Source organism: Pyrus communis, chromosome 9 (assembly GCF_963583255.1).
Source record: "Pyrus communis chromosome 9, drPyrComm1.1, whole genome shotgun sequence".
Classification (NCBI taxonomy): Eukaryota; Viridiplantae; Streptophyta; class Magnoliopsida; order Rosales; family Rosaceae; genus Pyrus; species Pyrus communis.
In genome coordinates, this window is record NC_084811.1 from 10606629 (window position 1) to 10623727 (window position 17099).

General features: G+C 36.2%; 1 protein-coding gene across 2 annotated transcripts; it reads left to right on the plus strand.

Moving 5' to 3' along the window:
• Positions 1–8506: 8506 nt before the first annotated feature.
• LOC137744766 (ethylene-insensitive protein 2.1-like) lies at positions 8507–16088 on the plus strand. 2 transcript variants are annotated; one of them, XM_068484561.1, is made up of 9 exons: positions 8507–8762; positions 9358–10105; positions 10431–10517; positions 10658–10768; positions 10849–11061; positions 11758–11952; positions 12070–13311; positions 13351–14784; positions 15384–16088. In XM_068484561.1, exons 2-9 carry the CDS (start codon positions 9857–9859, stop codon positions 15753–15755), a joined length of 3903 nt encoding a protein of 1300 aa, XP_068340662.1. In that variant the 5' UTR covers positions 8507–8762; positions 9358–9856; the 3' UTR covers positions 15756–16088. The 2 variants fall into 2 exon arrangements, with proteins under 2 accessions (XP_068340662.1, XP_068340661.1); XM_068484560.1 differs by having other exon boundaries at positions 12070–14784.
• The last annotated feature ends 1011 nt before the right edge of the window (positions 16089–17099 follow it).

Sequence of the window (17099 nt, forward strand, 5' to 3'; positions counted from 1 at the left end):
AATATGGGGATGTTCGTGAGGTTAAGTAGATCACGTTGGTGTATTCACACATCCCATTTCAGCATTGTATGAGAAGTTTTTACCTAGTTTGGGTTATGTGCTTTAAATTAACGTTTTTATAGTTGTTTCGCATATAGGTGAGACATATCCCGAGGACGAGCGCAGTCGCTCGAGGTAAGGGGGTTACGACCCTTCTACATACCAGTGAGTGGGCTTTTGGTTTTCCGTATATACCTATATACTTGTGATTTTCCCAGAAAATGAAATTAAACGTTTATATGTTTTAAATGCCATGCTTTGCGTTTGCCTATTTAATTATGCATTAGTAGTTGCATATATATATATATATATATATATATATATATATATGTTTGGTGCTGCGAACGCACAGGTAAGTGCTAGGTAAGTTATGGTTTATGTCTATGTTTAATAGTGATTTGAGATGCATAGGGAGCTCATAACCTGCACCCCTAGGGTTAGTGCTCCCGTCTTGAGTAGGGCACAGTCCTTCACGTGATGTTCACCTCTCGCACCACACGTTCATCTTGGATCCAAGTTAAGTGCACAGTCATGTCGTACAAACCACTTTAGGTGGTTCCAACTCGTAGGTGACCCACGATTATTCGCCCAGTCTTCATGTGATTGTAGCACTTGAATGTATTTATTTACACCCAGTCCTATCATACAAACCACTTTAGGTGGTTCCGACTCATGTGCATGTACAATTAGTGAGTTAGAGACTTGAGCTCTAGATTCAGCCGTACAGGTCACGTTAGGTGACTCTGGCTGACAGATTATATGGCATTGATTTGACATTACCTGAGTACTTACATTTGTATGTGGAGGCATTCGACATGGCATATTTCTAAGCATGTTTTATATATATGTGCATACTCCATTTTCTGGGAAACTATACAGGTTTTACGGCGATGGGTTAGTACTTTTGATATTGAAATGATTTTGAAAAGCTTTGTTTTTTTGCCCACTCACACTTTCTGTTTCGCGCCCCTCCAGGTTCTAGTTTGGATAGCTCTGTCGGTGGCTCTCGAGGGATTCACGGCATATCTGACAGACTATCACCAGTGTAGGACCACCTTTGGGTGTGTTTATTTAGTGTTTGTTTCTCCCGGATTGCACTAGGTCTTCCGTTCTCTGAATATTGTTTTTCACACTTACGCTTGCACGTGTATGTTCTCTACTTAGTGTATAGCTTAGTTTTTATTTATTCGTACTTTTATTATTTCTTAGCTTTCTCACTGTGCACATGGTTACGTCACTTCCACATGACGCCCAGCATGCCTTGATCTCAGTCGGGGTGTGTCACATCCCCTCCCCCTTATTGAATCACATTATTGCTAGCCTATTGTGAGGTTAAGCCCACCCCCCTTCCGCTTAGTGTAGATAATATCGTTTGTTAAAAAAAAAAAACAATCATTTGACAACTTATTTAATCACATTATTATCCGCGTATGAAAGACCTTTTTAATAACCGGCATTACACGACTCTTAAGATGTTTTAAACACAATATTCATGATTTTCCTTATTTTTTATTATATTTTTTCTTTCCCTTTCCTTCACGCGAGCACCATCAACTTTCACTCATCCTTCCATTTTTTTATTCTTTTATCTCTTCCCACTTATATTTATATTATATTTTATGATGACCAAATTACCCCTACATCGTTTGATATATTATATTTGGCTGCTTTTGGATTTTTTTGGTTGGGGGGCAATTTTGTCCTTATATTTTTGTTGAAGCCGTGACCCCAAATTGGGGCTCTGGCTTAATATATAACTAGCCTTCATGCACACGCTCATGCGTGTGCAGAAGACATTTTTTAAATCACAGCGTATTACGCACGACTTACACATTTTAAATGTATTTATCTGCATAAATTGACAAAATGAAAGTCAAATATTTGAAGTAAATGAATAATTTTAGATCATGCTAGAAGAAACCCCTCATAAACCAATTAAAGTAGATGAATTCACATAATAAAATCGGTTTGTATAGAATTTACATTAAGAATAGGAAAAATAATATTTAATAAACAATTGATTGAATCACATTATTACTAGCACATTGTGAGGCTAAACCCACCTCCTCCCTCTTAGTGTAGATAATATTGTTTGTTAAAAAAAAAATTCATTTGACAATTAATTTAATCACATTATTATCCGCGTGCAAAAGATCTTTTTTATAAAGAAAATAATATTTAATAAACAACTGATTAAATCACATTATTGCTAGTTTATTGTAAGATATTACATTTAAAAAAAAATGTTGCTAATTTATCACCAGCACTATGCGCCTCTTAAGATGTTTTGAACACAATATTCATGATTTTCCTTCTTTTTTATTATATTTTTTTCCCCTTCACGTGGGGCACCGTCAACTTTCACTCATCCTTCCATTTTTTTTAATCTTTTCTCTCTTCCCACTTGCAAAAGACATTTTTGAATCATAGCGCGTTATGCGTAACTTAGATATTTTAAAAGGAAAACTAATGAAAATGGTTTGAAAACTTTGAATTTTAACGATAAAGACAAAATAAAGGTTAAAGTGAATAGTACCAGGTTTGACTTTTTAGTGTAAAAATGTGGTTTTTCGTTAAAGTGAACAATACCGTAGACTTTTCATTAAAACTTCCTATTTTAAATCTATTTATATGCGTGAATTGCTTCAATATTTTTTTTATTTCGTTATTATTTTTTTTTAACACCAGCGCTATGTGCCTTTTATTATGTTTTGAACACAACATTCATAATTTTTCTTATTATTTATTATATTTTTCTTCCCCATCACATGAGCACCATCAACTTTGTCATTTGTTTATTCTTTTCTTTTTTCCCTTTTATTTTTATATTCTTTTCTTTCTCTTCATTTATATTTATATTATATTTTATAATGATCAAATTACCAAATTACCCTTGCATGATTTGATATATTATTTTGGGTAGGTTTTGAATTTTTTTAGCTGAGGGGTAGTTTGGTCCAATTATTTTTGTCGAAACTTTGACCCCAAATTAAGGCTCTGGCCTTATATATAAGAGATAGATTATAATTAATGAAATAATAGGGCTTTTGGTTTTTTTTTTTTTTGGGGGGGGCGGGGGGGAAGGGGGCACGTATTTCAGTTCGATGCGTTGCATGGCCAAAAATTAAAAGCATTGATTAAATAGTAGCAAAGTACTTATTTGCCATTACGTATCGTATCCACCGTAGTATTGTTGTGGTTTTTATTTATTTATTTATTTTTATGGGAAATTCTTAATTTCCCGTTTAAGAATACCAAATTTAGAAATTTTCCATTTTGGCCATTGGAAGATTTATGACAATTATTGGTGTGGAACAAAGAAACAATTTATAGATGCGATTGCTACACCGTTATATAGTTTTATTAAGAATTTAGATTATAGAGTATAACATTTATAAATATAATATTAGTAGATTAGTAATCTCACGTAACAGTGGTATAGTCACGCTAAAAAAATTACCGTGACAAGATAAATTTTGTCTTACATACTGATGCCCTACAATATCTTAATTTTTTTAGAAATTGTGATTAAAACAATAGACTTGGAAGCAATAGAGGTTGAGTTCCTTATACCTACTCCTAATCTAGAAACAGTTTTTCTCCTCCAATAGTTTTGGTTTAAAATTTTAGCTCGATATTATTAAAAAATGATTTTAGCTTAATTTTTTTTTCCGGTAACTTTTTTAAAAATAAAATTTATATAGATAATCCTAATTTATTTTTATGAACAATCACTAAACCTACCTCATTCTTACACATATGCACCACATGAAAGAACATGGAAAACCACACAACCTAACTCATTCTTTGTCACATCCCGGCCCGAGCCCTCATCACATCTTGGCCTCGACTCCACCGTAGCATGATATTGTCCGTTTTGGGCCCCGACCATGACCTCATGTTTTGTTTCTGGGAACTCACACGAGAACTTCCTAGTAGGTCACCCATCCTGGAATTGCTCTCGCGTGAACTCACTTAACTTCGGAGTTTCGATGGAACCCGAAGCCAATGAGTTCCCAAAAGGCCTCATGCCAGGTAAAGATGAGAATATACATATAAGGCTTAGAGGATCCACTCCCCTGGGCGATGTGGGATGTAACAATCCACCCCCTTTAGGGGCCCAACGTCCTCATCGGCACACTTCCCGCCAAGGATTGGCTATGATACCAAATTGTCACATCTCGGCCCGAGCCCCCACCACATCCAAGGCTCGACTCCACCGTAGTACGGTATTGTTGCTTTGGGCCCCAACCATGCCCTCATGGTTTTGTTTCTCGGAACTCACACGAGAACTTCACAGTGGGTTACCCATCCTGGAATTGCTCTTGCGCAAACTCGCTTTAACTTCAGAGTTCCGATAGAACCCCAAGCCAGTGAATTCCCAAAAGGCCTCGTGCTAGGCAGAGATGGGAATATACATATAAGGCTTAGAGGATCCACTCCCCTGGGCAATGTGGGATGTAACATTCTTAAACACAAATACATAGTTGACTAGAAAGAAAGAAAAAGGAAGAATTGTTTGATGATTTTGTGTGGATATTTGAACAAATACATACATATATATATATATATATTTATAGAGTTTTTGGGTGAATTTTGATTTAAATAATTATTTTTAGCCGTTGGATTTAATTTTGGGTTGTTAGATTTTCTTTTTATCGTTAGATTTGCTCATAGTCGATCTCAATTGTTGGCTTTAGTGTATTTATAGTTTTATTTAAATAAAAATGAATCTAGACTGTTGGTTTAAACCAACGGTTCAATCACATGGGTCGTCCAAGAAAAAAAAATAGTCGTTGGTCCTTTAACAGGTGGTTGACATTTTTACTAACTATATTTTGGCTCATTTTTGGGTTAAATTTGGCCAAAAAATAATTTGTAACCCAAAGCCTTTTTTTAGTCCAATGATTGGAGAAGCTTTGAGTGAGTTTAAAACTTAAGTTTTGAGTTTTAACCAACCATAGGAGTTGGTCTTAAATATGTAAATTGGTTATTAGAGCATCTCCAAGGGAAATGTCAAATATAGTATGTCAAAATTCTATTTTATTATTTTATTGGGCCTAGAGTTACATTAACTATTAAAAAATAATCAAAATTAGTTTTAGTTTTTATTCTATTGGTTGTTAATGGGACCCATGCATTAAAAATTAAATTAAATATATTTGACTCCTTCTTTGTTTGCTGTCAAAAAAGGCAGCTAGAAAACGAGGAGTCAAATGACTCACTTGCCACATCATATATGACATATTCATTGGAGAACACTTAAATGTCTTTTAATCCTATTTGGCATATTTGACATCTCATTTGGAGATGGTCTTAAGCTTCGGCCCTAATTGTACCAAAAAATCACGTGCAACGATCATCTGTCTAACACTGAGTCTCTATATGAATGATTAAAGCAATACAGATAAAAAAAAACAAAACATGTAGTATTTTGCTTCTTATGAAAGTAAATGCTAGCATCTATTTTCCACGTGTATATTGACAATTGCTAGTCGCGAATCACAATATTGATTAATATGGATTTTCGAAAGGGAACAATTATTAATACTTCAAAAATCTCATTCTATTCTCCTCACAAGTGTATTTTTCTTTTTAAATATAGAAAGTTTAGAGTGCAAAATAAGATTTTTAAAGTGTCATTAATAATTTCAAATTAGCAAGAATAATACATATAATTCTTCTATCTTTTCTAACTGTATTGAACCCATCTCTAGATACAACAAATCGTACGACTTTATTTAATTAAAATTAGTTATTAGAATTTTTACCACATGTAGGGTCCACGAACACAGGTGGATTTCATCTTTATTAAAGAGCTAGTATAAATGTGATATAGAAAATATGGTAAGAGTAGTATTTCTGTTTTTTTTTTTTTTTAATTTTATAACAAAACCCCAAAAATCTGAATCTAGTAAACAAGAGTTTTTAACCAGATTCTTGGAGCATGGTGATATGTCCCATGTTGGTCTCCTTCAAATGCCGCAAACTCCGGACTTTAACACCATAGCTTTTACAGGAATATTGATTAATTAATAGTTAAATGGTATCTGAAACTATAGATTATGAATTAATTAGGGAGAATAATACAAATAATTCCAAAGGACTAGGATGATTGAAGTTCAATGCATATGTTCATATCAACTAAAGTCAGATCGGTCTTGTTTCTCTGCTGTGCCCATTGATATTAAATTTTTTTTTTAGAGATAATATTGGTTATTGTTTCTCAAATTTAATTATAAACTAGCCTTTATGCACGCGCTTACGTGTATGCAGAAGACTTTTTTTAAATCACGGCATACTACGCGTGACTTACACACTTTAAATGTATTTATATATATATATATTGACAAAAGGAAAGTCAAATATTTGAAGTACATGAATAATTTTAGATCATGCTAGAAGAAATCCCTCATAAACCAATTAAAGCAGTTGAATTCACATAATAAAATCAGTTTCTATAGAATTTACATTAAGAATAGAGAAAATATTATTTAATAAACAATTGATTGAATCATATTATTGCTAGCTCATTGTGAGGCTAAGCCTACCCCCTCACCCTTAGTGTAGATAATATCGTTTGTTAAAAAAAAAAAAACAATCATTTGACAATTAATTTAATCATATTATTATCCGCGTGCAAAATACCTTTTTTTATAAAGAAAATAATATTTAATAAACAACTGATTGAATCACATTATTGCTAGCCTATTGTAAGATATTAAATTTTTTTTTTTAAAAAAAAACCTTTACTAATTTATCACCAGCACTATGCGCCTTTCAAGATGTTTATGAAACACAATATTCATGATTTTCCTTTTTTTTTTAATTATATTTTTCTTTCCCCTTCATGTGGGCACCATCAACTTTCACTCATCATTCCATTTTTTTAATCTTTTCTCTCTTCCCACTTGCAAAAGACATTTTTTGAATTATAGTGCGTTACGCGCAACTTACATATTTTAAATGTATTTATATGCGTGAATTGCTTCAATATTTTTTTTCGTTATTTTTTTATTACCAGCGCTATGTGCCTCTTATTATGTTTTGAACACAACATTTATGATTTTTCTTATTTTTTATTATATTTTTCTTCCCCATCACCTGGGCACCATCAACTTTGTCATTTGTTTATTCTTTTCTCTTTTCCCTTTTATTTTTTTATTCTTTTCTTTCTCCTCATTTATATTTATATTATATTTTATAATGATCAAATTACGAAATTATCCTTGCATGATTTGATATATTATAGGTAGGTTTTGAATTTTTTTAGCTGAGGGGCAGTTTGGTCCAATTATTTTTGTCAAAACTATGACCCCAAATTAGGGCTCTGACTTTATATATAAGAGATAGATTATAGTATGTCAAAATTTTATTTTATTTTATTATTTTATTGGGACTAGAGTTACATTAACTATTAAAAAATAATCAAAATTAGTTTTAATTTTTATTCTATTGGTTGTTAATGGGACCCATGCATTAAAAATTAAATTAAATATATTTGACTCTTTCTTTGTTTGCTGTAAAAAAAGGTAGCTAGAAAACAAGGAATCAAATGACTCACATGCCATATCATATATGACATATTCATTGGAGTAGGATTAAATGTCTTTTAATCCTATTTGACATATTTGACATCTCATTTGAAGACGGTCTTAAGCTTCGGCCCTAATTGTACCAAAAAAATCACTTGCGACGATTATCTTTCTAACACTGAGTTTCTAAATGAATGATTAAAGCAATACAGATAAAAAAAACATATAGTATTTTGCTTCTTAAGAAAGCAAATGCTGGCATCTATTTTCCACGTGTATATTGACAATTGCTAGTCACAAATCACAATATTGATTAATGTGGATTCTATATCGGGTCTCGTATCGATGTTTAAGAATCTTCAAACTACGTGCAAATTAAATAACTGAAAGGAACTAGTGAAAATAAATTGCATGGTTGAATGTTTGTGTAAAACATATGTTTTTGTGTCCAAAACTTGTAACGTGTCCGACCCCTTGAAAGTTACACAAAATGAATTGATGAATATCTCCTCTTGGCACTAATATCAAAATTCTTACTAACTACTCCATATTGTCTCTTAAAAATCACAAAATGTCAGTTACTTGTAATACAAATATCTTCTTGAATAAATGTGTGAAGGTCACACACATGAATCAAAAAACAAGAACCAAGATGGCCATCGGTCTACTTCTCCTCAAATATATTTGTGAGTTTTTTCGGCCTCCAAAAAGTTAGACTATCGTGACAAAATCATCAATTAATTTTTTTTTATAATAAAAATCAAAAGAGGAAAATAGGAGGTAACACATGATAAAGAAAAGTAGAAACTGTTATTAGGAACTTTTAATTTTTTTATATTTTATGTTTTGTCATCCTTATTAGAAAAAAAGACACATTTTGTGAAATTCTTTTCCTCAATACCTCACTTTCACCATCTGTCTTCCCTTCTCTCTCTTCAAGAATCAAGATGGCCTTGAAAGTTGAAACCCCACCAATAACTCACTCTCTCTCTCTCTGTCTCTCTCTCTATATATTTATATATATCCGGTACAAGATTATCTACATAAATATATAAGCTTTGTGGGTCTCTTTGGAGTCCTCTGAGATCTACTGCCTGTGTAGGACTTTAGATTAGGAGATAGAGATTGGCAGAGAAACTGAAACAGAACATTATAAGTGAAGGGGAAGGCTCACAGAGGAAGGTTGAGGTAAAGCTATAGCATTTCGAAAACCCTAAAAACTCATGAGCCAAAGGCAGCAACTTTCTGTGGTTTTTTACTTTGATTGATCAATTGATTGTATCGTCTTCCTCGACTCTTGTGTAAATGGCTTCTGGGTTTTGCTTGTCTTGGTGCCTCAGATCCATGGCAATGAATTCTGATGTCCTTCTCATCGTAATGGGATTCTAGGGTTTTGGGATGTCTTTCAACTGTTGAGTTATTGTTGTTTTGGGACTTTTATGTGCCATGTTGATTCTGTTTATGTTTGGTTTTGTTTTCTAATGTTGGGGAAGGATCTGACATGGGTTTGGAGCTGGGTTTTTGCATTTCTGCTTGAATATGTTGTGTTGGAGTTTGATTGGTTGCTCTTAGATTCTTGTTAAGGTTGTTTTTGTTGTTCTGCTCTAGTTTTTCGATTGACCATTTCATTTTTGGAAGATAGGCATGTTTTGGAGATGAATTGTTTTGGTGCATATGATGTCATAAAATTTGAATTAGTCATAAAAATAGGTTTGAAGATGCTTTGATTTCGATACTAGCCCTTTTCTTTGGTGCATCAAACTAATGTGATTTTGTGGATCAGGATTGATGCCAAAGGTAGAGTACCGAATGATTGGAGCGGTTGAAGTTCGTTCCATGGATGGAGTTGAGACCGTCTGTTAATTTTGCTCTGTAATTATAGTAATTGGCTTGAAGTTTCGCGAGGATTGTATGGACACTCTGTTTATTCTCAGGATATGAATAGAAAATTTAATGGGCTAAAGTTTACCGTGCAATGGAAACCAATTGGATGTGGTTTAATGATAATGTAGTAGCCATTTGGAAAAGTTAGGTTTGATCTGCGCAACTGTATTAGAATAGCCTGCGCGACTTATCCGGATCTTCATTTGTTGCTCTATCCTTACCTGTTTATGTCCTCCAAAGACAGTAAATTGGGTTCATGTATTGTGGCATATTAAGTTGGTGCTAGTGCTTTTTTCTCTCCTGCTGCCTCAGTTTGTGAGTAGTTTTGCAGAGTAGTTCAGGAAGGTCATCCGTAATCCATTGCACTGGAAATTTGGTTTCTCCTAGAGTTGATAGCTATGGAATCAGCCAATCCTAATGCTAACATTATACCGGGTGTTCTACAGCGGTTGATTCCTGTTGTTGGACCTGTGCTTCTGATTTCAGTTGGATATATTGACCCTGGAAAGTGGGCAGCAACTGCTGAAGCAGGTGCCTGTTTTGGCTCTGACCTTGCAGCATTGATGCTTATTTTCAATTTGGCAGCTATTTTATGTCACTATCTGTCAGCTCGGATTGGTGTAGTCACCGGAAGAGATCTTGCACAGGTATCATTTTTCTCATTTAAGGGTTTTTTAATGCATAATTCTTCTTATAAGTGGTATTGGTGGAGGCGCTATTACTTATGCATATACTCTGTTTGCAATCATGCTTTCGAGCTGCGTCCTAACCAGGATAGCTTTTATAGTTGCCTCTCCTTATTTGATTGGCTATGCAGTTGGTTTTTTGATCTCTCTGTCTCTGTTTCTCCTTCGTTCAGACAATTATGTGCACGTAGGATATGCAGTGCGGAGCATGACATTTTCTTTTTATGTTAAGTCGACAAGTGTTAACATCTTCTTTCTCTTTCTTAAATTTTGTTAATGTCAAAAGATATGCAGTGAGGAGTATGACAAAGGCACTTGCATATCCTTAGGAATTCAAACTGAGGTTTCTGCGATCCTGTCAGACCTAACCATGGTAATTTCTCTATCATGACCAACTTACCCCACCTCCAATTTGTCAAAACTATGTGGCAGCTGCTGTAGCTGTTGCATTAAGTTATGATCTGTATTATTGTTAACAATTCTCGTAACGTATGATTGCACTAATTTTACCAGGTCCTTGGCATTGCACATGGGCTTAATCTTCTGTTTGGTTGGGACCTGTTCACTTGTGTCTTTTTGACTGCTGTTAATGCCGTTCTATACCCTCTTTTTTCCACCTTCCTGGTAATTTCTGTTACTTGAATTTATTCCTCTGTTGCATTTGCAATATTGTTTACAATGATGATGGAGTATCCATATTCCAGGAAACTTGCAAGGCGAAGGTTGTATGCATATATATTACAGGATTTATACTCCTTTCCTTTGTTCTTGGAGTAATTATCAGTCAACCAGAAATGCCCCATTCCATGAATGGGATGCTAACAAAGCTGAGTGGGGAGAGTGCATTTGCGCTGATGAGCCTTCTTGGAGCCAGCATAATGCCTCACAGTCTGTATTTTCATTCTTCTATTGTGCAGGTATCTGTACTTCTCATTCTCCCCTGTTTTGGTCTCTGCATTTACGTTCACATCCATGCAGATATTGCTGGATATGAGCTTGTGCAAGCATCTGTATCTTGTTATGTATACACACATATTGATTCTTTTGTTGTATGCTGTTTTGTCTGTGCATATTTGGTTTTACACAATTGCTCATTGCAGATGCAGATTGTTTCATATGGGAAATTTTGGTTTAATTCAAATTGTAGCAAATGTTTCTCCCGTGTGTTGGATGTGTAATGGTTTTCAACAGTTGACTTATTTAGATATACATTTAATGCATGGATATGCAGTGTCCGTCTTTTTCTTGTTTTTCAAGATTACCTTCCTTTCAGGACGTGCTGCTGAGTCATCTATTCCTTTCACTTGAAAGAACTTCCTTACAAAATAATGCAATTAAGGACAAATGGTGCCATTTTCGATTGTCATTGGAGGTTGTTAGAGACCGCCAAGTTGACATGCTCATACTTCTTTCCCAAGTAGAAAGGAAAAAGTTCCATTAACGGGAGATTGATATTCTCTTGCTCGACTAGGGAGCCAAGAAGCAATCAATTTTAATTTGTGCTTCAACTAATACACTTGCATCACTCCTGTCTGTTAACTACTTGAAAATTGTTCATATGATTATTAATTTGCAGTGATGGTCTCTAAAATTCCAATTTTCTAATTTTTCAGCAATATCAGCAGCAGGCAACTGTTCGCAAGGATGCTTTGTGTCATAACCATTTAGTTGCCATCATATGCATCTTCAGTGGTATTTACATGGTGAATTATGTCCTTATGACCTCAGCAGAAAATTTATTCTACAGTACAGAGACAAGTTCAGGCCTTGTTCTTACGTTTCAGGATGCAATGTCACTAATGGAACAGGTTACACTTTCTTCCCCCAAGCCAATTTAATCTTACAATATCATGCAGCATTCAATTTAATCTTGCAATATCATGCAGCATTCTGAGCCAATTAAATCCTTTTCTGATATTATGCAGGTCTTTTGCGGTCCAATAGTGCCAGCTTCCTTCTTACTGGTTCTCGTTCTGTCAAATCAAATTACAACATTAAGCTGGAGTCTGGGTGGGGAAGTAGTCCTGAATGAATTTTTGAAAGTGGACCTTCCTGGTTGGCTTCATTGTGCTACAATCAGAATTATTGCCATTGTTCCAGCCCTTTATTTTGTTTGGAGTTCGGGAGCTGAAGGAATGTATCAACTGCTTATATTCACACAAGTTTTGGCAGCTCTGCTACTGCCACCTTCTGTGATCCCTATTTTTCGAATTGCTGCTTCAAGACCAAGAATGGGCGTCCATAAAATTTCTCAATTTGTTGAATTCTTATCCCTGATTACGCTTATTGGGATGCTTGGATTGAAAGTTATATTTGTAGTAGAAATGATTTTTGGGAATAGTGAATGGGGTGGTAACTTGAGGTCGAACAGCGGTAGTAGTATGTCACTATTCCTCACTGCTTGTGCATCATTTTGTTTGATGATTTGGCTGGCAGCTACCCCATTAAAATCTGCGAGTGTCCGATTAGAGGCTCAGGTGTGGAACTGGGAACTGAAGGGTACACCAGATTCGTTGAAAAATGAAGAGGAGAGTAACATAGCTGAACCTCAGTATCAGAGAGAGGCAAGTGTCCAGAACCACGAACCATCACCATCATTTGGGTTGGATGCTGATTCTGAAGTTGCAAATTTTGATCTTGATCTGCCTGACACTATTGTGGAGGCTGATCAGGAACTTCACCAAACAACTGTAGTGGAGAATAGTAATTCTCATATTACCTTTCCTACCTCCCCTAAAAGCTGCATGGAGGGATCCACATCTGCAGTGGAGTCAGTTCCAGTCGCAACTGTCGTTAATGATGTTTCTGATGTCACATTGGAGGACACCAGTGCACTGAAGGTCAAGTCAACAGAAATTGAGATGACAGTTGAAGTTGAAGGAGTTGAAGGAGACTTACCAACCGAAAAAGATGACGATGAGGGAGATACCTGGGAGCCTGAAGAATTATCAAAAGGGGTTTCTGGGAGCACTGCGCCATTGGCCTCCGAGGGGTCAGGATCATTTAGGACTCTAAGTGGAAAAGGTGATGATTTGGGGAGCAGTACAGGAAGCCTTTCAAGATTAGCAGGGTTGGGGCGTTCTGCAAGACGTCAACTAGCTACTATGCTTGATGAATTTTGGGGACAGATGTATGATTTCCATGGGAATGTAATTCAAGACGCAAAGGCTAAGAAGCTGGACCCTTTGTTGGGATCAGATTCAAAGGCAGTGTCGTCCTCGCCGAAAGTTGATACTGGTGCAAAGGAATCTTTGGGATACTTTCCATCTGTAGGAGGCAGAGGATCTGATTCTCTTATCAACTCAAGTTTATATGACTCTGCAAAGCAGCATATGGTTCAAAGCAGTTTAGAGTCATATGCGGTCCAAAGGGGATCTTCCTCATTGTTGCCCAGCCACATGCAGTTGTTAGATGCGTATGTGCAAAGTTCAAGCCGTAGCATTATTGACTCTGATGAGAGGCGCTATTCAAGTGTGCGCAGTATCCCAACTTCTGAGAGTGGTGGGAAGCGCTATCCAAGTATGCGCAGTATCCCAACTTCTGAGAGTTGGGATTACCAGCCAGCTACAGTACATGGTTATCAGATTGCATCGTATCTCAATCGATTGTCAAAGGAAAAAAATTCTGATAACTTGAACCCTCAAATGGAGCCATCAATCCTAAAGTCCGGTTCTTCGTTGGGTGCTGGAAACTACAGAGATTCACTTGCATTTACCATGGGGCAGAAGTTGCAAAATAGGTTAGGATCTGGTCAGGTCTCCAATTTTCAGAACTTTACAGTATCTAGAAATAGTCCAATGCAATCTGGAAGACCGTATTATGATCCATGCTCTTCTGGAATTGCTGAGAATGTGGTAAGTCCAGCCAATGCAAAGAAATACCATAGTTTACCAGACATTCACCGGGAGCTTTACATGCCTGATAAAAATGCTAACTGGGAAAGTTCTCTCGGGTATGGATCATCTCCTGGGATGGCTGGTTATGAATCATCCTTGTATTCAAATTCTGGGGCACGAACAAGAGCTCCTTTGGCTTTTGATGAACTCTCTCCAAAAGCCTACAATTCTCTGTCATCACAACAGAGTTCTACTTTTAACACTGGGTCACTCTGGTCTAGACAGCCTTTTGAGCAGTTCGGTGTGGCTGATACTAGTCGTACTATTGGTAGTGGAATTGGTAATAGGGTAGGTTCTGTAAATCAAGAATCTACTTCGGTTGCATATTCAGAGGCCAAGCTTCTTCAGGCTTTCAGGCATTGCATTGTGAAGCTTTTGAAATTGGAAGGGTCGGACTGGTTGTTTACACAGAATGATGGGGTTGATGAGGATCTAATTGATTGCGTGGCTGCAAAGGAGAAATTTCTTTATGAAGCTGAAACTAGAGAGATAAATCGAACAGGTCAAGTGGGCGAGCCTCAGTACCATTCTTCAGATACGGAGTCCGCTTCAGCATTGAAGAATAATGATTTGAGTTATATTATGATTTCCTCAGTTCCACATTGTGGGGATGGTTGTATATGGAAGGCAGATTTGGTAGTAAGCTTTGGGGTTTGGTGTATCCATCGCATTCTTGATTTGTCACTTATGGAAAGCCGGCCAGAGCTATGGGGGAAATATACCTACGTTCTCAACCGACTTCAGGTAAACACTTAAAATCTTTGTCTAATAAACTACATTCGTGTCTCAAATTTTGCAATAACAAAAATGAAATCAAACCACAGCATGAATAGAAATCCTAGAATAAATTAAATTAAGTAAAGTAAACCCTAAATAGACTTAATTGGTTCTGACACTCCTCAAGCCGCTGTAGAAACATGCCTTGAACACAACTTAGAATCTTTGTGGAACAGATCTTCCAATTTCAAAAGCTACATGGAACAAATCTTTGTTCGAGCACAAAAACATTTCCATAACCTGAGCCCTATTTACCCTTTTTTTTTTTTTTTTTGTCTAATCAATCTAAAAACTTTCGTTTTGGACGTTGAACTTTGACTGCTTTGTATACTACATTGTATGCTTCTTATAAGGTTTGTTTATTGCTGCTCAGTGTGAGAGGAGGATTATAAATGATTAGCATGGTGAAATGCATGAGTTTTGTATATTTGGTGAATTGTACTGGAGTTTCTACTTGCATTGCACTAATGCTACTTCTGTATCAAGTAGATTAACTTCAAATGTATATTTATTTCCAAAGCTTCTTGATCAGTAGTGTTACTGGCTCTGTATCTTGTTAATTCTAGGGGATTATTGATTCGGCATTTTCAAAGCCTCGTTCTCCAATGTCACCATGCATCTGCCTTCAAGTTCCCGCGGCACACCAGCTGCAATCGAGTCCATCATTTTCTAATGGAATACCTCCTCCTGCAAAACCAGCCAGGGGAAAATGCACAACGGCAGTAACGCTTCTAGACATGATCAAGGATGTGGAAATTGCAATCAATTCTCGAAAGGGCCGAACAGGGACAGCAGCTGGTGATGTAGCTTTCCCAAAGGGAAAAGAAAATCTGGCATCTGTCCTCAAACGCTACAAGCGTAGATTATCCAACAAAACTGTTGGCACTCATGAGGGTCCTGGTTCGGGCAAGTCTCTGACATCTGCTCCTTATGGGTAAATAACTCTCAGTTTCATACACAGACACAGTATGTCTCAACTGGGCTATCGAGCTGTTTGATTCTGGGAAACGGCTCATCTTCTGGATCAAAACGCTCAGTTAAGACAGTTTCTCTCACTGTATCAAAGCCGTCGCTGCAATTTGTATGTCCTTGTATTTTAACATATGCATAGGTAATAATTGCTGGATCTGTAATTGCAGCATCATCAAAGAAAATGGGTGGAAGGTTGAAAATTGGTTGTTGCATATTTTGATTTACTTTGCTTGCTTGCTTTCTTCTGTTACTTTTTCCGATAAGATTGAAATTTGAAAACGCCAGGGGTTTTTCGTTCATCTCTCCTTCCATTGCAGGAAGTTATAGGGATGCGATGTAATCCAAGATGCTGCTGACATGAAACAAATGAACATGAATGCAAATACTAATCGGCCAGTTAACAGCTTAGGCAGGAAAATACTTCGATTTTGAGTATTTAGACCATTTTGGTCACTAGTCTCCTTAATTTTGTGCACTAAATTATTAAGTTGTGGAGCATGAGATTGGTAGTTCAGTTGGTTAGGAGTATTTAATCTCGGCATGTAAAGTTCCAAGTTTGGATTCCTCCTCTCAGTATCGCTTGTATATACGGGTGTTTGTGCTAGTGAGTCGATTCGGCTGTGTCCCATATAATGTAGTTGGTAGTCACCAACCAGACCAACCCATCTTTTATCAATTCGGGAAAGGATTTTGGGAAGAGGAATATTTGGTATGCCGAAATGAATTCATGGGAAATGATTTTCCGTCTTTTCTTAGGGGAAGGGAAATACAAAATTATTTTATTGTATCTTGTAACGTTGAGAAAGTCGATGGGAAATATCACTTTTTTGAGATATAATACGAATTTTAAATTGTTAACGGGAACATTTTTGTCATAAAAAGATATCAATTAGTGCATCTTTTTTTTTTTTGTTTCCCTTGGGGAAGGAAAGTGAATACAAAGGGAGCAGTGGTATTCACTTTTACCCCTGTTGGTGGGGAAATCATTTTTTTTTTTTCAAGTCTAGACTTACTATATATGGGGAAGACAGCAGTTTTTTAGTCGGAATTGGATCCTCTCTTGACCAACACATAAGGGTCGTTGAATTTTGATCCAACGGTTACAAACATGAGGCATTCTAAAAGTTGTAATAATTGTAGCCATTGGATCAAAATCCAACGGTCCTTGTGTGTTGGTCAGGAGACTCCTGAGTTTGAGGAGAGGATCCAATTTTGAGAGTGCTAAGTTATGTATGACTCATGTCAAGGTTAGGATTCGTACATGTTCTAAAGAATCTACCTCTTACGTCAAGTGCTCTTATTTTTGAGAC

Excerpts from the sequence above, each read along its gene's own strand:
- LOC137744766 (XM_068484560.1), top strand. The coding sequence starts at position 9,857 with ATGGAATCAGCCAATCCTAATGCTAACATTATACCGGGTGTTCTACAG. Across the intron at positions 10,518-10,657 it reads TCCTGTCAGACCTAACCATG|GTCCTTGGCATTGCACATGG; the intron begins GTAATTTCTCTA and ends TAATTTTACCAG. Across the intron at positions 14,785-15,383 it reads ACGTTCTCAACCGACTTCAG|GGGATTATTGATTCGGCATT; the intron begins GTAAACACTTAA and ends TGTTAATTCTAG.